Source organism: Mauremys reevesii, linkage group 5, assembly GCF_016161935.1.
Source record: "Mauremys reevesii isolate NIE-2019 linkage group 5, ASM1616193v1, whole genome shotgun sequence".
Classification (NCBI taxonomy): Eukaryota; Metazoa; Chordata; order Testudines; family Geoemydidae; genus Mauremys; species Mauremys reevesii.
In genome coordinates, this window is record NC_052627.1 from 134,369,930 (window position 1) to 134,396,858 (window position 26,929).

Genomic DNA, 26,929 nt, shown 5'->3' on the forward strand with positions numbered 1-26,929 from the left:
GGGGCAGTGAGTGTGTGGCAAATGAGGACAAGTGAATGCCAACAGGAAGGTGTGTTAGGTAAGCGAGCCGTGTGTGTGGTTTGCGGGGTTTTGTAACAAAGCCAGATGAGGAACTAGTATTGCTAGACCTTGCTGGCCCCATCTCAGTTTGACACTTAAATAATTTCTAGTGTTGTCATGCTTCAGGATCTAAAATCATGAGCCGCCAAAATATTAGGGTCTTACAGAACCTATTAGGAAAAGAGTGTGGTGAAAGGGGCTGTGCTGTCATGTGTCTCTTTCCTCTTGGGTTTATAGGGGAAATCTGGAAAAGCCTCCACTATGTCCAGCCAGGTACGTCCCCATGGTCCAATCCCTTTCAAGGTATGTTGATTTCCAGTGGCAAGGACAGGGATTTTGCATGCTGAAGAGCCCAGTATCAAGGGTGTACATAAAAACAGCCATATTAGGTCAGACCAAAGGTCCATCAAGCCCAGTATCCTGTCCTCTGACAGTGGCCAATGGCAGGTGCCCCAAAGGGAATGAATAGACAGATTATCATCAAGTGATCCATGCCCTGTCGCCCAATCCCAGTTTCTGGCAAACAGAGGCTAGGGACACCATTCCTGCCCATCTTGGCTAATAGCCGTTGATGGACGTAGCCTCCATGAATCTATCTAGCTCCCTAATGAATCCCATTATAGTATTGGCCTTCACAACACCCTCTGACAAGGAGTTCCAGAGGTTGACAGTGCGTTGTGTGGAAAAAATACTTTCTTGTGTTTGTTTTAAACCTGCTACCTATTGATTTCATTTGGTGGCCCCTGGTTCCTATATTATGAGAAGGGGTAAATAACACTTCCTTATTTACTTTCTCTACACCACTCATGATTTTATAGACCTCTATCATATCGCCCCTCAGTCGCCTCTTTTCCTAGCTGAAAAGTCCCAGTCTTATTAATCTCTCCTCATACGGAAGCCGTTCCATACCCCTAATCATTTTTGTTGCCCTTTTCTGAACCTTTTCCAATTCCAATACATCTTTTTTGAGATGGGGCGTCCCCATCTGCACGCAGTATTCAAGGTGTGGATGTACCATGGATTTATAGAGAGGCAATATGATATTTTCTGTCTTCTTATCTATCCCTTTCTTGATGATTCCCAACATTCTGTTCGCTTTTTTGACTGCTGCTGCACATTGCGTGGATGATTTCAGAGAACTATCCACAATGACTCCAAGATCTTTCTTGAGTGGTAACAGCTAATTTAGACCCCATCATTGTATACATATAGTTAGGATTATGTTTTCCAATGTGCGTTACTTTGCATTTATCAACATTACATTTCATCTGACATTTTGTTGCCCGGTCACCCAGTTTTGTGAGATCCTTTTGTAGCTCTTTGCAGTCTGCCTGGGACTTCACTATCTTGAGTAGTTTTATATCATCTGCAAATTTTGCTACCTCACCGTTTACCCATTTTTCCAGATCGTTTATGAATATGTTGAATAGGACTGTGCCCAGTACAGACCCCTGGGGGACACCACTAGTTCCCTCTCTCCGTTCTGAAAGCTGACCACTTATTTCTACCCTTTGTTTCCCATCTTTTAACCAGTTACCAGTCCATGAGAGAACCTTCCCTCTAATTCCATGACTGCTTATTTTGCTTAAGAGCCTTTGGTGAGAGACCTTGTCAAAGGCTTTCTGAAAATCTAAATACACTATATCCACTGGATCTCCTTTGTCCGCATGCTTGTTGACTCCCTCAAAGCATTCTAGTAGATTGGTGAGGCGTGATTTCCCTTTACAAAAACCACGTTGACTATTTTCCAACAAATTATGTTCATCTATGTGTCTGACAATTTTCTTCTTTACGATAGTTTCAGCCAGTTTGCCTGATACTGAAGTGAGGCTTACTGGCCTGTAGTTGTCAGGGTCACCTCTGGAGCCCTTTTTAAAAATTGGTGTCACATTAGCTATCCTCCAGTCATTTGGTACAGAAGCTGATATAAATGATAGGTTACAGATGAGTTAGTAGTCCTGCAATTTCACATTTGAGTTCCTTCAGAACTCTTGGGTGATACCATCAGTCCTGGAGACTTATTACTGTTTAGTTTATCAGTTTGTTCCAAAACCTCCTCTAATGACACCTCAATTTGAGACAATTCCTCAGATCTGTCACCCAAAAAGAACGGCTGAGGTTTGGGAATCTCCCTCACATCCTCAACAGTAGAGACCGATGCAAAGAATTCATAATGTCTGTGACTAAATATTTGATGGGAAACATTTTCTTTAGCCTTTATTCCCCCCATGTCCCACAGGAGCAATAATTTATAGCTGACTACACCTATGAATGGTTTGTCTCAGGTAAACACCTTGACTTCCCAGGGGGCATAGTGAAGAGAAGACAACCTACGAGCGGATGTCTAGGAAGCTAGCATAACCTCTTTTTGTTCCAGTAGCAACCTGGTTTGAATTGATGTGACTGGGCTGCCAGTGTCTAGTTAGAAAGACTAATACACTGAAGTCAAGGATGCTCAGCTTTACCCAACTGATTTTTTTTTCCTGGGTTCTCACTGTGCAGCTCTTAACTGGAGAGCTGAAAATATTTGGGGAATAATGGAGGAAAAAGCTTCAGCTGAATTGGTGCCCATGTGCTGAGGAGAAGGTGTTGTTCGGGGATTAGATCTGGGGGTTGGGAGCCAAGTCTCCTGGATTCTTTTCCCAACTTTGCCACAGATTTGTTGCAGGACTGGGCACCTGGCTCTCTGTGCCTTATTATCCCAATTTTGCAGGTGGGGTAAATCTGGGGGTGGATGCGAGATCCATTAACTTTGGTAATAGCTTTGAGATCCTTGGACTGTAAAGTGCTATATCGGTTATTGCTTTTCCTAGTTTTGTGAGAACAGCTCTCTGGTGTAGCATGGCTTTGTCGAGGCACTCTCCTTTACAGTCAAGCACTGTCGCAGTTACTGGGAAAGGATTTTAGCTCAGTACAGTTCTGAAGCTTTGAAAGGGCTTTTAGTCTGGGTGTTTCATTTACTTCTCTGGGAGGGCAGGCACCGAAATTTAACATCTGGGAAACGGGAAGATTTTTTTCCTCCACATGCCAGAATTGTTGTTTTTTTATGTTTGTTTGTTTTTGTTCTTTAAGTTCAAACAGGAGTAAAAAATAATTGATTGAATCCCTACCCCACCACAGAGGCTGTAGGAGGAGTTTCAGGTTCTTGGGTTCTCTGGCAAATACCTATCCTTCCATCACCTTACACTCCCGGGGACGGGAAATGCCTGTTTGCATTCCGATGTTCACAGGAGTGGTCATCATACAAGTTCTTTTTTTCCCACTGTCAAAAACAGGTATTGAGCAGAATCTCTAGAATGGGAGTTCAGCCCCTCCTTTCCTGTATTTAAAGAGGTGTGGCTGAGAGTGGCAGTTGTAAAAGGAGCTGGTGGTCAGGACTCCTGGGTTCTAGTGCTGACTTGATGCATTTTACTGGTTAGTTAATCTCTGTCTGTCCCCTGTAAAAGGGGGACAGAAATACAATGTGTTCAAACTCCTGCCAAGCTGCATGTGCTTTAAGTGCAAGGTGATGGTGTTAATGTGTTCTTGACGTCAGGGCTTCAAAAAACCTGTTTCCCGCAGGGGAGGGAGAAGTTTCCTCTGGCAAGTGAAGGGACCTGCGTAATGCAGCACTTTTTAAAAGGAGTTTTAACCCTCTTGGTTGTGAAGATATATTTTCCGAATGTGAGTAGAAACTTGCACCGATTCAGTGTCGCCTCCCTGAGCCAGCAGCCCTGTCTGCTGCGCAGATCTTTGCCAGCTGCTTCAGAGTGAAATTAACACCACTCTGGTTACTTTCACTGCTGTATAGAGCATAAGAACATACATAAGAACGGCCATATTGGGTCAGATCAAAGGTCCCTCAAGCCCAGTATCCTGTCCTCTGACAGTGGCCAATGGCAGGTGCCCAAGGGGAATGAACAGACAGATTATCATCAAGTGATCCATGCCCTCTCACCCAATCCCAGCTTTGGCAACCAGAGCTGGGGACACCATTCCTGCCCATCCTGGCTAATAGCCATTGATGGACCTAGCCTCCATGAATCTATCTAGCTCCCTAATGAATCCCGTTATAGTATTGGCCTTCACAACACCCTCTGACAAGGAGTTCCAGAGGTTGACAGTGCGTTGTGTAGAAAAAATACTTTCTTGTGTTTGTTTTAAACCTGCTGCCTATTGATTTCATTTGGTGGCTCCTGGTTCCTATATTATGAGAAGGGGTAAATAACACTTCCTTATTTATTTTCTCTACACCACTCATGATTTTATAGACCTCTATCATATCGCCCCTCAGTCGCCTCTTTTCCTAGCTGAAAAGTCCCAGTCTTATTAATCTCTCCTCATATGGAAGTCGTTCCATACCCCTAATCATTTTTGTTGCCCTTTTCTGAACCTTTTCCAATTCCAGTATATCTTTTTTGAGATGGGGCGACCACATCTGCACGCAGTATTCAAGGTGTGGGTGTACCATGGATTTTTTCTTCTTTACGATAGTTTCAACAAATTTGCCCGATACTGAAGTGAGGCTTACTGGCCTGTAGTTGCCAGGGTCACCTCTGGAGCCCTTTTTAAAAATTGGCATCACATTAGTTATCCAGTCATTTGGTACAGAATCTGATTTAAATGATAGGTTACAGATGGCAGTTAGTAGTCCTGCAATTTCACATTTGAGTTTCTTCAGAACTCTTGGGTGATACCATCAGGTTCTGGAGACTTATTACTGTTTAGTTTATCAATTTGTTCCAAAACCTCCTCTAATGACACCTCAATTTGGGACAATTCCTCAGATCTGTCACCCAAAAAGAACGGCTGAGGTTTGGGAATCTCCCTCACATCCTCAACAGTAAAGACTGATGCAAAGAATTCATTTAGTTTTTCTGCAATGGCCTTATCATCTTTGAATGCTCCTTTAGCATTTCAGTCGTCCAGCGGGCCCACTGGTTGTTTGGCAGCTTCCTGCTTCTGATGTATTTTAAAAAAATGTTTGCTATTACTTTTGGAGTCTTTGGCTAACTGTTCTTCAAATTCTTTTTGGGTCTTTCTAATTATATTTTTACACATCATTTGCCAGAGTTTGTGTTCTTTTGTATTTTCCTCATTAGGGTTTATCTTCCACTTTTTAAAGGCTGCCTTTTTGCCTCTCACTTCTTCTTTTACTTTGTTGTTTAGCCACGGTGGCTCTTTTTTGGTTCTCTTACTATGTTTTTTAATAGGGGTATACATTTAAATTGAGCCTCTATTATGGTGTCGTTAAAAAATTTCTACGCAGCTTGCAGGGATTTTACTTTTGGTGCTGTACCTTTTAAATTCTTTTTCACTAACCTCCTAATTTTTGTGTAGTTCCCCTTTCTGAAATTAAATGCTACAGTGTTGGGCCGCTGTGGAGTTTTCCCTGCCACAGGGATGTTCATAATATAATTAAATTTGTCAGTACAGACGCTCCCCCGGTTACGCAAACCTGACTTACACAAATCCGCACTTATGGAAAAAGTTCCGTAAGCTAGAAAGTTGTTGTGGGGTTTTTTTTGCGTAATGGTCGGGGATATGTTCCTGACTTACGCAAAATTCAAGTTACGGAAGGTGTTCCAGAACGGAACGCTTGCGTAAGTCGGGGAGTGTCCATATTACCGAGCGGACTAGCTATATTCACCTCTTGGACCTGATCCTGTGTTCCACCTAGGACTAAATTAAGAATTGACTCTTCTCTTGTGGGTTCCAGGGCCAGCTTCTCCAAGAAACCGTCATTTAAGGTGTCAAGAAACTTTATCTGAGCATCCCTTCTTGAGGTGATATGTACCCAGTTAATATGGGGATAGTTGAAATCCCCCATTATTATTATTGAGGTTTTTTTATTTTAATAGCCTCTCTAATCTCCCTGAGCATTTCAGAGTCACTAACACCATCCTGGTCAGGTGGTCTGTAATATTGCCCTCCTGCTATATTCTTGTTTTTCAAGCATGAAATTACTATCCATAGAGATTCTGTAGTACAGTTTAGTTCATTTAAGATTTTTACTTCATTTGATTCTACGCTGGTAGGCAGAAGCCATGCTCTCAAGAATCGTGTCAGTTTCATGCAGCTGGTGGAGCTGGGTGCAGCAGTGGAGGCAGGCATGGGAACTGATCACAGGGGTGGACCATCCGAATAATGGAGACAGGAGATGGGGATAGAGTAGTGTAGCCCTAGAAGGGGTCACTTCTTCTTTTCAGCATCCAGAACTTACTGCTTGGAGGCTCTTTCATATTGTCTATGGGTAGCACTGTAGCAGAAAATGCAACTCCCACTGAATTCTTACAGCCCTCTGTTCTTCAGAACTCTCTACAAACATTCATCTACTAGTCCCCAGCAGCCCTGTGGGATAGGCAAGTATTATCGCAATGTTACGCATGGGAAATATGGGACACAGAGTGGCTAAGTGACACCGACAAGATCCCAGGGGTTGCTGGTGTCAGAGCTTGGGTTAGAACTTGGGCATTCCTGGCTCCCAGCTCTTTGATCAGACCTCTGCCTGCACAGTGCTCCGTTATGCATGAGCCATACTCAAACTCCCAGCCAGGGCTGCTCTTCTGACAGGAGAGGGAAGCAGGGGCCAGCGAGGGAGAGAAATGGAATGTATGTGGGAGAGGTGAGGAGACTGACAAAAGTGAAAGCAAGATCAAGTCAGTTAACCTCCTCCAGATGTAAAAGCGGCAGAGACAATCAATGGAAATGCTGTGCGTCGGAGGCGTGATGCCAGAGAAGTCAGAAACCGGGAATGTTGGGTGTCGGGCTCTGCAAAGCAGGCAGGGTGGGAGTGTAGCTCTGATCCTAATACATCAAACATCAGCGATGTTTTCAGGACCGCTCCTTGACCTCAGAATTACAGTGAAAACGGGTGATTTTTTTTTTTGGCTTTTATTTTATTTTATTTTATTTTAAAGTGGGAGTTTACTTTCCACTGAGGCAATGCAGAGCACGCACGCCCCCTAGTGTAAAGTTCCTTTATTTCAGTGGAGTAAAACAGAAGCAGGAATTCTGCTTTCTGGAGGATTTCTAAAGACTGTGACCAGCCTCTTGGGCCACAGCTAAAAATGCTGTTCTAAAGTGGATCCCTTCATAGCTATATCGCTGAGAGCTGGAAGGATGCCCTGGGTGCTGGGGACAGGTCACACTCTTATTTTCAGGGTGGGAAGGATTTTGGCTTTATCGCTAAAATCTGGTGTGGCCAAGCGTAAAGTGACTAGATCAGGAGGCTGAGCAGTGGCTGGCAGATCCTTCTCAGAAGGGTGTACATGGATATACTTCCAGTAACTCCTGTTCTTCCAGCAGAAATCTAGTTCTCGCAATCCACAGGGAGAAATGTACAGGTCTTTGTAGCTAATGACAGAGAGTTGCACACTTCGCTGCTCATGTTGACCGAGCTCTGTGCCTTGTTCAACCTTTTAAGTGCAAATGTAGGTCGGGGTGGAGGTGGGGCTGGCCAGAGTGTGAGGGGTCTGGCTGGAGATTGGGGCCAAGAGCCCAGGAGGGCAGGATAGCTGCATGGGGAGCGGGTAAGGGTCAGTTTGGAGCCACCTGGCTGGAACGGGGAGAAGGGCCTTGTGTGGGTATACAGCTCAGCCTACATTCTAGTAAGCTGCTGCCTGTGATGTGTAGATAGCAGCAAGAGGGTGCCAGAGAGCTTCCTCTGCTGGCATCACAAAATGGGCAGTTTATGGGTTAATTTCAGGCTCTTTTAGTTTCTGCCGAAATCAGCAGGGCTCTGCCTGGTGCTCCCTTGAACGTTCTCCGACGTTCTACCATCGCTCGGGGGCGGTTTTCGGAAGTTGTCGTATTAGAGATGTACGAATGGAGAAATGCCATCAAGGTGAGCGTAGGGCCTTGCTTTGCTTGGCCAAAAATACCGAAACCAATTCAGAGCTAGCACTGCAGGTGCAAGGCCGCGTACCCTGGGCCAGGTATTGCTGGTGTATTTAGCCATGGAGCATTGTAGAGCTGGAAGGTCAAGAGAAAAATCCAGATGTGCTTTACAACTCCCTGAGCGAAGGTGGATTGGAGGCAGCAATTGCAGCACTAGAGGCGATTAAACAAACATGACAGTGGCTCTGTGGGATGAGGGGATGGGCTTGTGGTTAAAGCCATGGCCCCAGAACACTGGAGAGCTGGGTCCTCTTCCTGGCCTTTCCACAGACTTTCTGTGGGATATCCCTGGGTCTCCACCACTTGGTTCCTTGTGTGGTCACTTACTCTGTGCCAAGGGGAGGTAAAATGGTCCCAAATCCAAATTCTCTACTCACACCCTGGTGGTGGTTTTACATTTGCTGTGCACAGGTGTGAATGGCAACACAAGGTGCCAGGCAGTGGGGAATTTGGGTCACCTGTCCGAGTTTCCCATCTGTAAAGCAGGGGTGTTGCTAGGCGTTTGCATGTTTCAGTACCGAGTGCCACTGAAAGGCTTGTGACTAATTCAATAAAATGGCTCTCTCATGTAATGCCATTGTCTTCCATGGAATTACACAGAGAGGGCCCATTATACGCTTCCTGTAGCAGCACTCTGTCTTCCACCCAAGGACGATTAATGCTCGGTCTGTGAAAGATGGTTGCAGTGGACCCTGGAAGAATGTGCCCGAAGTTTGGTTTCAATGTCAAGTTTATGTTGGGCCATATTCATCAATCTTAGTGAAGGTTCACGGGCTGGGACTGTCTTATGGTTTGGGGCACAAACCACATGTGTGAAATTCAGAGGCTTTATCTGTCCCAGTGAGTCCTTAGTTTCATTGTAAAGAAATCTGGTCTTGATTTTCAACACTGCACCTGGATAGCTTTCTTTTCTGTCGCATTAAAAAATAAGTAATTTGCAGGGAGGTTGCTGATAGTGGAAGGCTTATCTGAGTTTCACCAGAACTGCATTTAGACTCAGACTCATAGACTTTAAGGTCAGAAGGGACCATTATGATCATCTAGTCTGACCTCCTGCACAATGCAGGCCACAGAATCTCACCCACCCACTTCAATAACAAACCCCTAACCTATGTCTAAGTTACTGAAGTTGATTGCTCTCGTTGTCTAGTGTGGATCTTAGCTGGAACTGCTGTTAAGAGGAGGAAGAGATGGATCCTTTCCTCCATCAACAGAATGGATGGGGCCATGTAAAAACGAATTCATGTTACACTCCTGTTCCAGGGACACAGACAACTTGAAATCCAGTCCACTATGCAAAAGTAACATAATTTCAGGCACTGCATTTTCCCCCCAAACTCCGCCCCTTGTCTCAAAATGACATTTTTTTCCTTTAAAAAAAAAAAAAAGAGGGGAGTTTCTCTTCCGGTTGTTGTAGGACAGATCCACAAACAGCAGGTGAAACTGACTAGCCAGAAGGTAAAATGGGTCAAACGCAAAGTAAATGGTGTGGGTGGGTGTGTGTGTATTTTTTCAGCCTAAGTGGCATGAGATATGTACCAATAATATCCCCCAAAAATCCAGAGATTGATTTAGTTGGGATTGGTCCTGCTTTGAGCAGGGGGGTTGGACTAGATGACCTTCCAACCCTGATATTCTGTGATTCTTTGAGTTGTCTTCGCTGTGTTCCCCCCAAAGCAGCTCTGCTGAGGTTTTTGAGACCAGCCTTTTGGCCTTTGCTGCAGCTTTCCCCCATTCCATCTAAACTCTTACGTATAGGTCTGGTTTTGAAAACCTGCATCCATGCTGTGTTTGTTTCCTACCCTGGAAATCTATCGGCGTACCTGGCACAGCCTGGCTTTGGGCAACAACCTGGCAGTACCAGATCCGCCTAGAGGCATGCCATGACTGAAATTTACTCAGGAAGCGAGCTCGGTTTACAGCCTTCATGGAGAAGTTTATAAATCACAAAAAAAGGGAGCAGGGGAAGAGAATTTCGATTGGAAATTTATTTTAAAATACCTTGATGGCACGAGAAGTCAGGTGGTGCCTATAAGCACCAGTGAGGTTATGCAGCCTCGTGTTCTTATGTAAACTGTCTCTGTGAGAGAAGGCTGAAGGGGGATGGAAGAGAAGGTGCTTTTTGCATTTCCTCCTAGCTGAACTTTACCTACACACAGAGAGACGCTGGCTCAGTGGCTGCTGTGACTAGTGAGGGCCCAACCGCCCCTCTACCTGCTGTCGGGGGACAGGGGTGGATCTTTGCAGGGGCCAGAGGGCAATAATCCCACTGATTGGCATATGATCTGAAGTCTGGGGCAGGGAAGATGCCACCAGTGTGTGTTGGTTACCTCCCTGTTCTAACATCTCTGAGTCTGGAGCTGCTGGGAGGGTGCTGCCCCAGGTGCTGCTGGAAATGGGGGGCTGTTGGGATAAATGTGCCCCCAAAGCACTAGCCTCTAGGGAGTATGGGAGCAAGGGATTCAGCTATCCCTTGTGCTTCTCACTGCTGAGTCTTGGAGGAAAGGGTTTGAGGGGAAGGATTGCCTTGTGGTTCAAATACTGGCTGGGAGTGGGAATTCCTGGCTGCACCAGGGACTCCCGTGTGACCTCATGCAAGTTTGTTAAATTCTGTGTCTCAGCCCAGGGGTAAACCTGCTGCCGGGGCCTCATGCGGCTCCACTCCAGAGGTTTGTGAAATGGGTTGAGTTGAGCTGGCAACGCTCCATAAAGGAGGAGGAGGGATAGTCTCTGACCCATTGTAAAGGTGGGGATGGATCTGCATCTCTATTGGTACAGCCAGGGAAACTGAGCCGCAGAGGGGGTGTTAATGGCCTGTTTCTTGGTGGTGCTGAGATCCCTGCAGCTTCCTGTTGAGTGGGCTGAGGGATAGCTCAGCGCCTCGGAGGCATGGAACGGGAGTGGCTTGCCCAAAGATCACACAGGGAACCAGCGGCAGAGGTAGGAACAGAACCCGGGTCTCCTGACTCCCTGCCCAGTGCCCTGGCCACATGCTGCCCCCTGTTGTTCATCATTTGTTTTCTCTTTCGCTATAACTGCAGTTCCTATGCTGACTTCGGTATTCAGGGGGTTCTGGGGGAGGAGGGGAAAAGGAGGATTTAGAGAGCCTCTCTCTGCTGACCTGATGTGAAACCAAGCAAATGACCAGACACTGGAGTAAGTCACTACGGGCTTGGGCTCGCAACCCTGACTCACGTGAGTCAGCCTTACTTATTCCAGGAGTCGTCCTGGATTCAGTGGGACTACTCAGGTGAGAAGGGGACTTGGAAAATTGGCATCCAGTACAAGTTATCAATCAATGAACAGGGAGTTTGGGCCACAGGCATTGGATTGGGGCCCCTCTCCAGGTCTGCGTTCCTCTAAGGTCATTAGTTACCCCCTCACCCTGTGGTTCAGAGCTTCAGGAATTCTGCACGTTGTAAAGAAATGGGGCGGGGGGTGGTTACAAGAGCTGCATTGAAACAAGGGTTTCCCTTTCCTTCATACCAGCGCATGCACTGTCCATGCATCTCTGTCTTAATCATTGCTCTGCTTAACAGGAAGGAATGTGTGATCCCTGCAGCACTGCACAGCTTTGACCATAAGTGTTGGTGGGGTGGGGTCGGTGGGTGGCGGGGTGGGGTGAGGTGAATATACTTAAGCGCTGTCATAGTATTAACCAGGAGGACTATTTTGTCTTCCCTCCACAGCCTGGAAGTGTCTCCTAAGGTAGAAACCAGCTCAGATGCAGCTTCTCACTTTTCCCCTTGGTCCCCTGTCCAGTGTCCTCCTGCTGGTATAGTCCATCCTGCTCGCATGCTAAGCACTAACCTTTTAACTGCTACTGAAGAAAGCCAGTTTGGATGCCTGTCCCCTACCAACCCATTCCTCCACTCCCTGCACAGCAACCCTTTCTTTGAGGACCTCCTTGCTGACCGGGTACTAAACTCTCCTTCCCCTACTCACTTTTTCTCTAGTTTCCAGTCTGGGTCGCATGCTACCAAAGAGGTCGTTGGGCACCTTTATTCCTCTGAGGATTACAATCCCTCTGCCTCCATAGGACTTAACAAACCACAGCAGGAGTCTTCAACCCAAAGCGCTGGCGCCCCTATTCCAGAAGCCACTCCCACATCCCAAGGACTCCGCTCTCCTCAAGAACAGACTCCTGCTGCTCCTCCTGTCTTTGACTGGGATGACACCTTTGATGCCTTTGCAACGAGTAGACTCAAACCAGAAATTCGGGAGGAAAGCCTTTTGGCTTCTGTAGTTATGGAGGGCATGGCCTACGTCGATGATCCAAGTCCAACAGAAAGCCCAGCTGAACTGGTTCAGGAAAACAAGTCTGAGATAGCTAATGATGAAGTGTCTCTAGGTCCAGGGTCCTGGGCAGATGTCACGATCTTAAAAGGAATGGAAGCAAACTTACTGAAGACAGCGCAGGAAGCTACACTGAGAGAAGATGGTGTGTTGGGTCATTTGCCTTTAAGTTCTTCGTTGGAGAGTGAGAAAACTAGCACCACTCCACCTTTGTCAGCCTGGTCTGCAGTGGGAGCTTTGGGGAAGGAGGAGGATGCAGCAGCACTGACTACTCAAAATAGTGTCAGAGCGAAATGGGACAGAGAAATGGTGCATGTAGAAAAACCGACTGTAGCATACAATGAGGAGGAGCCCAGTAGTGCAGGGGAAGACGAATGGACGACCACAGGCTCAGAAACAATTGGTGGTCTATCGGAAAGTGACAGAACCGTCGCCGAGAAGGAACCCGAGGTTCAGGAGAGCAGGTTCAGGCCATGTCCACCTTCCGATGAGGGCATCTTCAGAGAGGAAAGCAGCCCTGTGAGTGCCCCAGATCTGTTGACCAAAAGCAGTTTAGTCTTGCAGAAACCCAGTGAGGCCCTTCCTGGGAATAACGCTGCCCTACCATCGTTGGTGTCAAACCTGGAAGCAGCAGAGAAGCTGTCAGCTGTAGTCGACATCGGTGATGGTCAGGATTCTAGTAACACAGAGGGGATGATTGATATAAAGCCACCCGGAGGTGGGCTTCAGATTACTGCACAAGTGGAGGCAGATGAAGCCAGCATGAATCTAGGTTCTGACTTTCAGGAGAAACCCGTCCCCTCTGCTGCATGGACTGAGACCCCAGAGAGAGAGGAGGAGAGCAGCGGGGCAGCTGGTTTGGAGATGACCATGGGGACACCGCCGCCAAAGCCGCGGAGATGGTTCACTCCCGGGGATTTCAGAGAGGAAGGTGATGAGGCCAATTTGGAGAGACAGAGGAGCCAGCAAGGCAACGAATATCAGCGTGAAAATGAGGAGGGCCCAGAGGTGGCAATTCACCCGCAATATACCCCTGTAAGCCGAGAGAACGTTTCCCCAGTGGCTCCCAGCCCACCTGCGCTGGGAGCAGTGATAATTGAAGCAAAAGCGAGGTATGTCCCTTCGGTCGCTGGAGCTGCTGATTCCGCCACAGAGGACTGGGTGGCTAATTTGAAGGCAAGAGCTAATGAGTTCACAGAACGGGACACCTCTTCTGGGGAAAACCTGCTAGAGATAAATGAGGAGACTGGGGCTGAGCAGTTCGAGACTTGCCCTTCGAAATTCCCACTAGACAGATTAGGCCTGCCAGATGCTGAAGAAGACGCAAACAAATTGGAAATGGTAAAGCCAGGCTTCCCTCCCCAGTCACAAAAGCTCACCGAGCGATGCTCCGGCTCCGGGTGGGGCTTGTCGGAAACTGCACCGGCGTTCCCAGAGAGGAACAAAATACTCCCTGAGCAACTGATTCCTTCAGAGCCCAATACTCCCAGAGAACCAGAATCCAGCCAATCGGTGCTGTTCTGCACGGCTGTGGAGGAGCAGCGGCCAGCTACGCCCTACCCAAGCCCCAGCCCAGCTAACCAGCTTGAAAGGTCAGCTCTGCAAGAGCATCCCTCGCAGCCAAGGCCTAAATCGGGACAGGAAGATGAGCAGGGCCACCCTAGCAAAGCATCAGCCCAGCCAGCTGAATGGGAGCCTCAAACCCCAGCAGCGTTAGTGAGCCCGACCAGGGCGTCGGAGCAGGGTGGCTGTTCAGCTGACAGGCCCGAGCCATTGTCAAGTCAGCGGCTTAGCTGGTCAGCAGATCGAGTGATAGACTTCAAAAAGGCTGACTTCTGGAGGCCAGTGAGTGGGGAGGAGAGCAGAGAGCAGGATGACATTTCAACCCTGGGCAACCCTTTCACCCCCAGAGTCAGCCCCTCTTCCCCAAACAATCCCTTTGTGGAAAAGCCACCAGATGTGCTCCCAATTCAGGCCACATCACCTGAAATGCCTGGTCAGGGAGGCTTAAACTTCAAAGACCTTCATGAGGAAGCTGCTCCACATGGCTTCCAGCCTGCTAACCTCCCAGGGGACCAGCTAGTTGAGCTTCCTTTCTTGCATGGCAACCAGCCCTTGGCCTTCTCCACACCTTCCCTTGTGGCCGCGACTAACCCCCAGCAGTTCAATTTCCCTTCCCCCATCGTGTGCCCTACAACTGTTGGGGTGCCTGCAGTGACCAGCCGGGCAGCAGCCCAGTCCTCCTGCCCTTTGCTGCAGACCGGTGGCATGAAAGTCTCAACGCTCACGGTTTTGCCCAAGGAGACACAGCCGGCTGAGAAGCCCTCTTTCCATCAGACAAGCAGGTGAGCACTCCGGGGGAGGCGAAGGGTGTGTCCCTGAGGGAAAATAGCCCCCTTCTTCCCTTCCACTGTTGGGCCTTTAGGTAGCACCTGCAGATAGGGCATCCGTTGGCCAAAGCTGTCAAGTAATTCATGCAGCAAAGGAAACTGCCTGAGCCTGCCGCTGTTCTCCCGCCCCGTCCCCCAGATCTTTATCCGCTTCCAAAGTGAAGTGTGCTAATCCCATTTTCAAATAAAACCCTATAGGCCCCTGAGAGTTTCATTGGATTGACTTAAATCCTCAGCTCTATCGGACTGGGATTGGGAGTCTCCACGGCCGTCCTGTGCTTGCTCAGAGCTAGTGGTGCAAATGTTCCCCAGATTTGCCCCAGTTAAAAATTGAGCCCCCGCAGAACTGTGAAGGCTGTTGGTGCTCAGTGTGTTGCACTAACTTCAGCTCCCCACAAAGTTTCCCTTGTCCTTCATGCACTGCTCTTGCAAAATACGTACCTTCTTATATGTGTCTGGCAAGGGGGAGTCCCCAAACTTCTGCCCATTAACGCTTCATGGCATGTTAGCAGCTGTTTCTTCCTCATTCATTCAGCTTTGGTTTCTTTCTTTTTTTTTTCTTTTTTTTGTAGTGGCCTTCAGGTACTAAACTTCTCTTCTCTCCCTAGCTAAAGCATAACTGCAGCTGAGACCAGCCTCTTCTGAGGAATCCTGGTGGTAGACAGACGAACAGACTTTGGCCCTGAAATATTTGGGGGTGTGGGGAGTATCGAGAGAAGGTCTAGTCCAGTCCTAACCACGGGTCAGAGGTTTTTTTAACTTGTAGAAGCCGAGGGAGATTCTGGAGATAGAGGTGTGTTCTGTGGCTGATCCTGTTTTCCTGACGCACTTTTGTGCCGTTTGACTGGGAGAAGAAGGGAACATTATATGGATCTGTCTCTACTCATAGCACATCAATTCTGCTCCCAGGTTTGAGGTGCCTGTTGATTTCAGGGTGAACTGTGAGGACCCATCTGAGAGCTATCTTAGGCCCTGATGGATCGTCTTTACTTCTGCTACACCCGGGCAAACATAGTTCTAAGGGGCTGGTAGGGATTTCAACAGCCAGCTCATGATGGGGTGCAGTAGAATTCCCTTTTCCTTTTAGGCCTTGTACTTAGTCCTTTCACATGCAAAGCTCTCCTTGACTTCAGTGGGAGGTCTGCATGCTAAATGACCTCAGGATCAGTCCATTATTTTTTCCATTTAATGGCTCCACGTTGGCCAGAGCCTTGGATCGTGCTGTCTTTAACTGAATTATTCATGCTCTAACAGGTAAACTGGCTCAAAACCTGCAGGTAAAAAAATCATTGTGTACAGATAAGTGCTACTGGGCTTCATGGAAAGAGATGTGTCCTGCAAATCCAAAGAGGGTAATGCTGGGCAACAGGCAGTGTGTGGTCCAGTCAGACTCTGTGTGTACAATACACACTGATTGGTTAGTCGCCATCTTCAAACTGACTGTACAGACAGTCCAGGGCAGGTCCCTTCTGAGGGAAGAAAGATGGTTTCTGGTTGAGGCCCAAGACTGGGATCCGGGAGATTTGGATTCTGTTCTCATCTCTACCACCGATTCCTTCAATAGTATGAAGCTGGGCAAGTCACTTAACCTCCAGATGCTTCAGTTTTTCCATCTGTAAAATGGGGATACTTGCCTCATGGAGCTGTAGTGAGGCTTAACTCATTAATATGTGTAAAGTTCTTTGAGCTCCCCAGGTGCACGAAGCTGTAGAAGGACACACGACGTGACAAAGGAGGGACTTCAGATCTAGAGCAGGAGCGAAAGATTTATTTGGGAAACAAGTGACACATCCAGCAGATAGAGAAACATAGGGCTGGTGCCTGGGGTGGCTGTTCCAGGGAAGGCTGGGGGGCAGAGGGAGGCCGGAAGTCATTGAGGAAGGGCTGGCTCTGGTGGAAAGAACTCTTCACCAGATTTCTGCTCTCAGGCAGCGTGGTGACTTGTGTACTGCCCCAAGGATAGACAGAGCAGGTCTCAGCCAGTCACAGCTGGAGTGGTGTCAGTAGGAATGGAAGAGAGACATTTGGCTTAGGTCTGTAACTTGGACTCTCCAGGCTCTTCTGCGTCAGAGCTGGGAGAGTGGGAGGGTGTGGAGCAGGCAGGAGGGGGTGATCGAAGCCTCCTGGAGGTTCTGCTCATACGCCAGTTTGGAAGGGTGAATTGAAGATCGAGTCAGAAAGTTCTGAGGAAGGCTCCACTGAGATGAGCGGAGGCAGCTCGCCTCTCTGGGGCCAATTCCGTCACCGTCCTGCAGCCAGGGCGGGCTCTTGTCATTAAACCAGTGTGGTTGGGGTGAGGCAGGACGGGAGTCACACGCAGTGCATGCCGGAGAGGCCGCCAGTGCAGGGACTCCCTGTTCCTCTGCTCAGCGAGGACTTGGAGCTGGGGGCAGCGGATGTACAACTGGAATGCATCCACAGGCCACTCCCTGCTGTGGAGTAGGGGCACGGGAGGCATGGAGGCTACTCTAGCCATGAAGGTGGAGTTGCAGCCATGGAACAGGTCTGGGTAGGAAAACATTCCTACGCGCCCCCCTCCCTCCTGCCCCTGGAGAAACTCCCCCATTTGCAGCAGCTTGACTTCGGTAAGATGCTGAGTAAGTATGTGTGGGACTATTGTACAAGCATGTGCAGGAACGGGGACTGGAGAACGGTCCTCGGCAGACTTCCCCAACTACTTTCCACTAGTCCAGCCTCAGAGAGCCAGGAGCAGGACTCCTGTGCCTTCCCCTTCCTCACTGTAATGAGAGCGATTCCAGCACTGGGTGTTTTGCTTGCCAGGTGGTGGCGGTTGGTCACAGTAGCAATGCTAGAGCTTTTCAGCTGTCCCACTCTGCTTTAACATTCCACCTACGCAAACAGAAACGGGTGCAAACCGGACAGGTGGCCAGCCGGTGAAACAGGGAGGTAAGCACTTTGGTATCTGCTAAAACTGCTTCCAGGTCAGTTCACACAAGGAAAACCAAGATGGTGCAGGAGAAGATCTTCTGCCCAGAACACGGTGGGATGTTTTATGTTAGCTGTTCATGGTGACTGCAGCAGACCCAGGCCTGGTTTCATATAGGTTCAGAGATTTTAAAAATATTGTTAGCTAATCTGACCTCCTGCGTAACACAGGCCATAAAGTTTCACTCAGTAACTCTTGTACATAGACTGTCTCATGAAAGAACCAGGCTGATATTCAACTTACTAACTTGTAGGCAAAAATGTCCTATTCTGGATTTAATTTTCAGCCGCTGCTTAAGTCCGTCTTCCCTCAGTTACTGATCTAATTGCCTGTAAATTTGAGGTTTATATGAATTTGCCTAGAAGTTTGCACCCTAGATTTTAAACCCCAGAGTTAATTTTACGCTCCCATAAAGCACTGCTAATGGAACTGAGTCAGAAAATAGCTTCTCCCATGTCATTGCAGGTCAGCTGCACCCAGTGTTGAGAAAACTCAAATGGGAGCGGCATTTCTCACAATACCTCTGATCTCTCTGCTCCTTGGAGTCGCACAATACTGCTGAACGGAAACCTCATTGGTGATACCAGCAGATTGCGGGGCTAGATCTGGGTGTTACTTAGAATTAACTGCCCCCAAAAGTTGTTAATGCAAAGTTCAGCTTCCCCAGCCCTACTTTGTGTCCCAGCAGGACATGGAGGGTGGCTAAACTTAAACCTCTGCAAACCAGGAAATACAAATGGTCTCCCCTGCAATGCCGCAACCGTCTCCCCAGGGCCATCCCTACCCATACGCAAAGTACGCAGCTGTGTAGGGCACCAGGAAATTTGGGGCAGTCCCTTCTTCCCCCAACTTAAGCCTGGGAGCCAGGGGAGCAGTACAGGCTGGAGCTGGGTCACTTCACTTCCCGCAGGAAGTGGCCACCCCCTCCCCCCTGCCCTGAGGAGGCCTGGGGCCCCACACAGCCCCTCCCCCCCCCACAGGGGGGGGCTGCGTAGGGCACCAAGATTGCTAGGGACTGCCCTGTGTAGCTCTGTCCCTTGGAGCTGGCAGCACCATGTGAACCGCATTAACCATCTGGAAGAAAAACTTGTAAGGAGTGTGGCAGTGATCATGCTGAGTATTCTTCTCCACTTCCCTGGCACGGTACTTCTTCAAAGCATGTTACAGGCGAACTGGAACGACACCTAGGGAATCAATTTGACTTCGGTGTTCCTGGCTCCCAGGCCTGTTCTCAGATTCCTCTGGACTTTAGATAGCGATGTTCAAACTCCTGGATTTCCAAGTAATTGTCTAGAAATACCTGTGACTGTGACTGCATTGTCTTGGCCTCTCACTGAGAGCTGCAGCTTCCCATAGGAAATCTCACCTGACATGGTATGTGGCCCAGGAAGCGCTGCTCAGTAGTTGGGGCGGGAGAAGTTGTAGTGAAGACTGACAACTAGGCCATTGCTCTATTGTTGTTAATCTTAAACTGCTGTGAAATTCACGAAAACTGACCCTTGCGGGAGCCTCCAGGTGCTTAGCAACTGAAATGCAATCTCCATGATACCTCTGTGATGGAGGCCATTAGAAATCCAGTTCGTCAGGGAAACTGAGGCACGGAGATTTGTCTGAAACTGCATGACGAGTCACTAGACAAAGCTGGGATTAGAACTGGAGACTGCTGATGCTAGTCTTGTGCTGTAACCACTAGACCACACTCTCTCCCTATTGCTAGTATAACAAAAATGCCACTTACCAACAGTATGGCAGCTGCCACCTTGGAAAGATGCGTAGATTTTAAGCCAGCAGGGACCATTCTGATCATCTAGTCTGAGCTGTACTGCACAAGCCAGAGAACCTCAGCCACTGCTTTCACTTTGAGCTAGGGTGAATCTTCTAGAAAGACCTCCAGCCTTGACTTAGACTCCAAGTGGTGGAGAACCCACCGCCCCCTGAGGTAAGTTGTGCCAATGGTTAATTACCCTCAGCGCTAAGTGTATAAAAACTCAGCAGTTTAACATATCAGCTGCCTCTTACATGTGCCAAATGCTTCTGCCATTAATCTGCTGTGCTGATCAAATCCAGTGCAACTTTTTAAAAAGCCCTTTGGGATTTCAGAGACAGGCCTACAAAATGCTGTTTTTCTGTTCAGTAAGTCTCTCGCCCAGAACATGCTGGAGGGAAAGTGCCTTGGGGCTGGTCCCTTACCCCCAATCTTTGTGTATCCCTCACCTTCTGGACCTTGCAAACAAGGAGCTGGATACTAGTAATAAGGTAACTTGGTAAGGCAAATGCAACCCCTGCTGTCTGTTCATAGTAGCTCTTTCCCCACAGTCCTGGCTGCAGACACCTCTTCTATTGATGGGGGGATAGTGGACAGAAATGAGGCACTGCTGGAAAAATAAAAATACTTTTGCCAGCTTGTTTTGGGTCGGGGGGAAGAATCTCTCCCAAAATTCCACAGCAGGCAAATGCTATAATGCATCCCCTGCCGAGCAGGAGAACTAAGAAACCGCACGCAAGCTGAGCTGGGGGAGAAGTGAACTTTCTTCTGACAATATCTGTGGCAACTCTTGATCATCCCTCCGTGGGCCCAGCTTGCATCTAGAGGCTGTCTCTCAGCGGCTTCAGTGAGCCCGGGCCAGAGAAAGTGCCGTCAAGGTCTAAAATGTTCCTGTAGGCAGAGGAGCTGTGTCTTCTGGGATACTTATTTCTGCCAATCAGTCCCCATGTGAACCTTTTTGGTAGAGGTTTCAACCTCTTCCTTTCCCCTTCCACCGTGTTTTTCTCTCTTGGGCTGGCTGGGTGTGTATCGTGTGCTCTCAAATGATGAGTGGGAAGCCTTTGCCCAGACTGACGTCCATGTGAGGGTGCTGTGGAATTTGGGGCCGATTATGTTTAGGTCTGACTGCTCAGCTGTCCTGCCTCGCCCTCCTAGCTGGAAGGCTTGCTCAGAGGGGAGCTGTAGCTGTAGGACTAAAATCTCCCGCAGCGATCAGTAACCAGATCATGTGGAGCATCCTTGCTGGCCCACCAACAAGTTGGAATAGGAAGGAAGCGTCCAGAAAGGGCCAGGTAAGGGCCAAGGATGTCCTTTGTGTTGCATGAAGCTGGAATTCAGGAGTTCAGAGTTTCTGATCCGTTCTCTCTTCATTCACAGCTTTTAGCTAGAGGAAGCTTCGTAACTTATCTGCGTTGTAAATGGCTTTGGGCTGAACCCCAGTTAACCTTTTTGAGGCACAAGTTTCAAGCCTGGTATTCCCTGTGCTCAGTTAGAAATTGAGGGGGAACGTGGTCTAGTGGTTAGAGCACAGGCCTGCAACAGGAGGAGAGAAGAGGTTCTGGTCCCAGCCCTGCCAGTGACCTTGGCCAATGCAGTTCTCTTCTGCGCAGCCATTGTGCCATCTGTAAATGCAGCGGCTTGCCTGCGTCCCTGGAGTTTTGTGAGAACGGATGCATGCTTGCAAAGCACTTTGAGTTCCTCGGATGGAACGCGGGATGGGATACGTAATGTGTTAGCTTGTGTATGCATCAGCTGTGGTTACAATTCTTTGCAGCGTGGCTGCTGCGTATGCAGAGTAAATCTGTTTCATGGCATTTCGGTTTGTGTTTATCACTAAATGTCACGACACAGATTTCACGTATAACCTACACATCACCTCCTCTCTTCCCCATTAGGAGTTGGCAGCGCAATTTGCCTCGGGACGCTTCTCTGTTTTGTGGGGAGCCCAGACTTCAGCCCAAAGGACAAACACCCCCTGGCTGAGGCCAGGAATGCACCCTGCAGCCTTGCTTGTGACTGCAGGAGGCGGAGTGGGGCAGCAGCTGGCAGAAAAGCAATAGCCCTCTTGCCTGTCAGGGAAGGTGCTTGCGCCTATGCAGTTTGGGTCGTGTATTTTGGTGCAAATTTGGTGGTGCTCTTAGCCACCATGGCCAACTGCCAGGAGCCCATCTAGTGCAGTCGTGCTGGCCTTGGGGCATGGGGCCAGGGGGTGGGGTGGGGGGCGTGCATGGTGTATCCTCGCTGTAATCCCCAAAGTGGGCAAGTCACACAATCTTTTCCAGGATACTACGGTTCCCCTTTGAGTCTGAAACGCACCAAGACAAACCAGACTCTTAGGGTTAACTGTGTATGTTTACACCCTAAAATAGGGCACTTATGACTTGGTGGAGTCAGCAGATCTGCAGTGTTCTCACAGATGGGGAAATAGTCAATAGGCAGCCCACCAGCTGTGGGTCATAGTGGTACCTAACTCCCCAGCCAGTCAGGAATGGCTCCAAACGCTATCCCGGGGGGGGGCCCAGGACTTGGTCAACAAGGTCCTTAGCTGGGCAAAGAGCCCTGAGCCTCAGAGCTATGCCTAACTTACCCAAAATGGAGCAGATTGAAACACTGTCACTAAGGTGTGGCTGTCAGACTGCAGGCCCCAGCATGCAATGCTGCCATCTTGGTTAGAGCAGCCCACAGAGACCGTGGGTGCCAGCAAGCAGTGGGGCCTGACTCCCTGTATCGAGGAAGATTTGCATTCTGGGATTTGTAGTCTCCAGGGGTCCCCTCTCTCTCATAGAACTTTCGGGCTGCATTGCAGTGCTCTGTGGGCCATCTGCCCCCCCGAAAGAGCAGGTAAACATTCAGTGCGGTGCCTGGTGGAGGATGCAGCTGTGTGGAACCCACTGACTCTGATGTGCTGCTGACTTCCCCCACAGGCAGGGAATCCAAAGGGCAGACGTGCTTCTCCGTCCCCCAGCTCTGTGTGGCGCTAACTCTCTGACTTCCTTGCTCCCTTTAGTCCTCATCCAGTGAAGCCCATAAGTGCTGCCGTGGCAGAGGTCTCCGGGGAGAAGAAGCAGCACAGGTCCACCCTGACCACTGCCCTGAGCAGCGGCCTGGAAAAGCTGAAGACCGTCACCACGAGTAGTGTGGAGAAAGTGGAGTCCAAGAAGCTAAAGGTAGGGTCACCGCCACTGACCAATAGCACGTATTCTCCTCCTGCACCGATTTGTCTCATATTGGTGCTTAGTTACAGTGATGATTGGAGGCCTAGAAACACCTAGCAGAGATCCCGTTGTGTGTGGGAACCCGTTACACCACTGAATCAGCAGAGCAGCAGATACTACCCCAGACTCCAGCCACCAGTCCCTGTTCTGAGCACTGGGCAGGACCCTGCTCTGATTAGGGAGGGTGAGCAAGTTATCCGCTCTTTCCCCTTCGCCGTCTGGACTCTGCCGTTTCCTTGTCTCTCTCCTGCTGAGCTGGGTTTCACAGTGCATGTTCAGCCGCACGGAACCAGCAGGGTAACGACAAGACGCTGCACTGCCTCTGAATTTACAATCTCTGGGGAAATCTAAGGCCATGTCGATAGTGCAGCTGGGTGCGTCCTTCCCAGCCCTGGTAGACAAACTCACGCTAGCTCCGTTTGAACTAGCGTGCTAAGAACCGCGGCGTGGGGGTGAGGCATTGGCGGTGGCGAGTCCACGCCTGCCCGCCCCCCTGTGTCCGAGCTCAGGTGGCTAACCCGTGCTAACATCTGGACTGCTGTTCTTAGTGTGCTAGTGCGAGTCTCCCCGTGCTGCATAGACATATCCCAAAGGGTTCTGCCTGCTGGTGAGGGTGGGAAGGAAACACTTCCTGGAGCACTGGCTCTGCCATAGTTTCTAATGAGGCAGTGCTGGCTGACCGCATTCGAAAGCCAGTGTGCGCTGACGGGCAAACCACAAAGTCTCTTGATGAGTTCATGGTTGCTTTCCTCTCTCTTTCCTATGGCTATTGCAATTCCTTGCTCTTTGCTTCCCCCAATTCCAGTTCTCCAGACTGTACTGTGTGTACGTTGCTGTGTCAGCGCAGGGGGCTGGACGTGGATGGCTTCTCGAGGCCTCTTCCAGCCCTACACTTCTGTGATTCACGCGAACACAGAAATGCCACCACGTCACCATCACGCTCAAACACCCCCGCTGATGCTCCCTGTGCATCTCCGGATCCAGCCAGCAACCACCTGTCTTAAATTCTTCCGCACCCAGCTCGCAGATCTTATCCGTGGCTACTCCCCTGTGCTCATCTACCTGCAGTCTCCTCTCCATCCCTTCACTGCCTCCTCGCAGCTCCCTCACTGTTCAGGCTCCATTACTCCGCGGGTCTCTGCTCTACACTGAATTTGTCACCCTCTTACAATTTAGCCCTATAACTGTACAGTGCTTTAGGGCGCCACTTACACGAAAGCTGCTATGCAAAATACACAGAACTAAAACATGCACAGATTATTTTCTCGTGCACACGGATCAGTCTGAATCACAAGCTGGGTTCAGTTACTTACCGTGCATACAGTTTGCAGGTGTATTTTGCAAGGTACAGAGAGGGTCATTTAAGCTCACCAGGCCTGCTTCCTTTTGTTCCTGCTGTAGGATGCTGCTCTGCCGGACCAGTCTGCCAAGTATTATCACCTGACCCATGACGAACTCATCCAGCTGCTGCTGCAGAGGGAGAAAGAGCTGAGCAGGAAAGAGGAGCACGTCCATGAACTGGAGAACTACATTGACCAGCTGCTAGTGCGCATCATGGAACAGTCTCCTACCCTCCTTCAGATCCCCCTGGAAAAAAACACCACCAGCAAGTAACCTCTGCTCAGAGATCTCCTTGGCATCACTTGCCCACAGCACTCCTGGAATGAACACGCCAAAAACACCTGATTCTGCCCCTGCACACACACAAACCCAAGAGGGCTCTGGTGGCCCATACAAATTCCCCGAGGGTCTTTCAGTAAAGACTAGCTGTATCGCCTAACAAATGTGCTCTAGCTCCAGGAAACGACTGCAGCGGGGCATAGAACACTGCAGTGCCCAGCCCAGGAACTGGACTTCTCCCCCACGGCCTGGCAGCATGGTTCAGGAACATCTCCTGCCAAAGCCGTAAGGAGTCCATGGAACTGGATGTCTGAGAACTGGAAATGTGCCATCTAGCTCCTGACTTCAAGCTACCGCCCCTGCCCGTGTTCCCAAATGACCCTGGTCTCTCAGAAATGGGGTGTCCTGGCTTGCTAGAAAGTTCTCTGAATTGCTGCTGCCACAGCTGAGGAACCTTACGTGTGGCACCTGAAAATCACAAGTGTGTGGCTCTTCCCCGTGTTGCTGTGCATGCCAGTGTGGCAAAGGGCGAGAGGGAGGTCTAGCTTCACCTCTCTTTTTGTATTTCGATGGGAACCGTTTCTTTGCCAGCCCAAGGGAAAGGGTTCCCCATCCAATTAGCAAGCTCCTCTCTGAGCACTAAGTCCCTGGCCATATGGGAGATGAGACAAAAAGTGACACTGGTGAAATTGGCTGAGTGTGACTAAGCATGTGTCAGTGCTGGAGCACGAGCTGCGTTGGTAACTTTACTGCACGTTTGCCTCTGTGACACAACCAACTCTTCCTTCCCCAGCTCACAACAGAAATTCATCCCCAGGGCTTCCGGGGAAGGAGTCTGTTGATGTTCGTGCAGCATCTGTCCCATAGAACTTCCTTCACAAAGCCACCTTATCCATCACCGATATGTATGCTGCAGGCACACGCTGCGGACTCTTGTTGGCATCAGTCACAGCTGATATTTCAGCACAGTATTATCTCATGATACGCCTCTTTCCGTGTTTACAGGGAGTGTTTGAAACCACCATGGCCCTTGACACTACCTGCCTACTTCTTTGTATGTGTCTTTTTTTTTAATGTGCCTGGAAGATGCCGTAAGAAAGAGAAGCTAGAGTATGACTGCCCAGCCCTGTCTGCGTGCATGACAGCCCTTTTAGCCAGACACCAGACAGATACAATCTGTAATAACTAGCAGTTCACCACTCTAAAATACCCCCAGGATTAACATTATGCCTAGGGCTTTCTCCCATCTATCTCGAGATCAAGATTCTTAAATCTTGTGCCAGTGCCTAGATGTTTCACTGGGTCAGCACTCTCAGGAGGTGTATATGTAGCGCTAGATTTTGGGGCCTCAATGAACAAGGTCCTCGTTGGCTGGTTGGTTTAGTAGCTGCAAATGTGGTGAGTCCGAGGCTTGACTATGAGTGGTACCCCTGGCCACAGGAGAAAAGAGCATAGTTGCTGGTTCTGGTATGCACTTGGGCGGGGCCAGAAGTTGCTGTTGTCTTCCATTTTGGCTTTTAACTCTTGTCAGTTTCTTCTCTCTGCTCCATCAAGGCGTTGGGTGGCAGGTCCTCTTGCAGGTGAAGAAGCGGCCATGTTATCCCATCGAGACAGTGAGGACAGGGCCTGGCACCTAACTCAACTTGGACTTCAGTGTCCTCAGCCTGGCAAAGGGGCATTGTTTCCACTGGAGCCCCTGGAGTTTTTGCTGGAGTTTTTCAGCCTTTTTCACATTCTTTCACTGTTACCTGTTTAAATGTATTAAAAGCGACGTCGGAAAGTTGTGCCTTTTGTAATAGAATAAGGGCCGTTTCCTGCTAAAATGGTTGATTCTTTAAACCCAACCTGCAATCCAATGTATTATTGTCCTTACCTAGCCCAGCCTTGCAAAATTCTACTTGCCCGCCAGGCTCAGGTAAGTTGGGGGTGGTTTTGTTTGTTAAAACCGACCATCCTGGGCAAAGGGTGGGCAAGTCGCTTTGTGTCAGGCTGGTGTAAATGAGGTTTTCTAGAAGGATAGTAATACGGGGTGTATGTGCCAAGGCCAAGGTGCCTGGGTTAAGCCAGTGCTAGAGCCTGTTAGGGAGTCATGCCCAGTGGAAGCGTGAGTCTGCCAGGGAGGAGAGAGCTATTGGAACAGGAGGCAGCATGTTGATGGGAGGAGAGGTTTTAAAAGGGGATCTGATATTACAATAATTGAGGATTTCTGGCCATATCCAGTCTGTAAAATATCATATAAGGAGGAGGGTCTTAGTCCCTTGAAAACACTGGCCATGAGCATTTTGGTCCTATTTGCCTTTGTTCCTAATAGGAAAGAAGTCCAGGGTTCGCACTTGTCTGCCTGCATTGTTGTTGTTTGTGTGCATGTGTCTCGGGGAGGGGGGTTATGTTTATATTGTACAGTTTAGGGTTTTAAGAAATGTATCCAGCTTTTTTTCTTCATACAAGCTCAAGTACCAAGAGCTTCTCTTTGCACGTACAATCAAAAGGTTCCCCTGGAGTGAGAGCCAGGTCCCTTTCCTGGTTGTGTGCCTCTTGGAAAAGGTCTTCCTTTTATTGGAGGAGGAGTTGCATCCGGTCTGGTTTAAGGAGGCAAAACTTGCGTAAAAACAATTGTGCAACTAAACCTACCACACCAGGGTGTGGAAGGGAGGGCATGATCAGACAGGTGAGCTGGAATATGGAGTGTCAGATGGGCATTATGAAGGAGGGAAGTCGGTAGTATTTCATCTCTATGAGAATAAATGTGTCCACACTG

At 49.1% G+C, this 26,929-nt stretch overlaps 1 protein-coding gene across 6 annotated transcripts in view; it reads left to right on the top strand.

Moving 5' to 3' along the window:
* RAB11FIP5 (RAB11 family interacting protein 5) overlaps positions 1-25,940 on the top strand; it is a 98,906-nt gene extending 72,966 nt beyond the window's left edge. For 2 of the 6 annotated variants that reach the window (XM_039540212.1, XM_039540213.1), the window contains exons 2-5: positions 11,628-11,646; positions 11,895-14,579; positions 22,344-22,503; positions 23,953-25,940. In XM_039540212.1, coding sequence (XP_039396146.1) covers positions 11,628-11,646; positions 11,895-14,579; positions 22,344-22,503; positions 23,953-24,165 — 3,077 coding nt within the window. In that variant the 3' untranslated portion in view covers positions 24,166-25,940. Of the gene's footprint in view, positions 1-20; positions 59-11,627; positions 11,647-11,894; positions 14,580-22,343; positions 22,504-23,952 lie in introns of those variants that run through there. The other 4 variants (XM_039540214.1, XM_039540211.1, XM_039540216.1 and 1 more) reach the window with 4 other exon arrangements.
* The last annotated feature ends 989 nt before the right edge of the window (positions 25,941-26,929 follow it).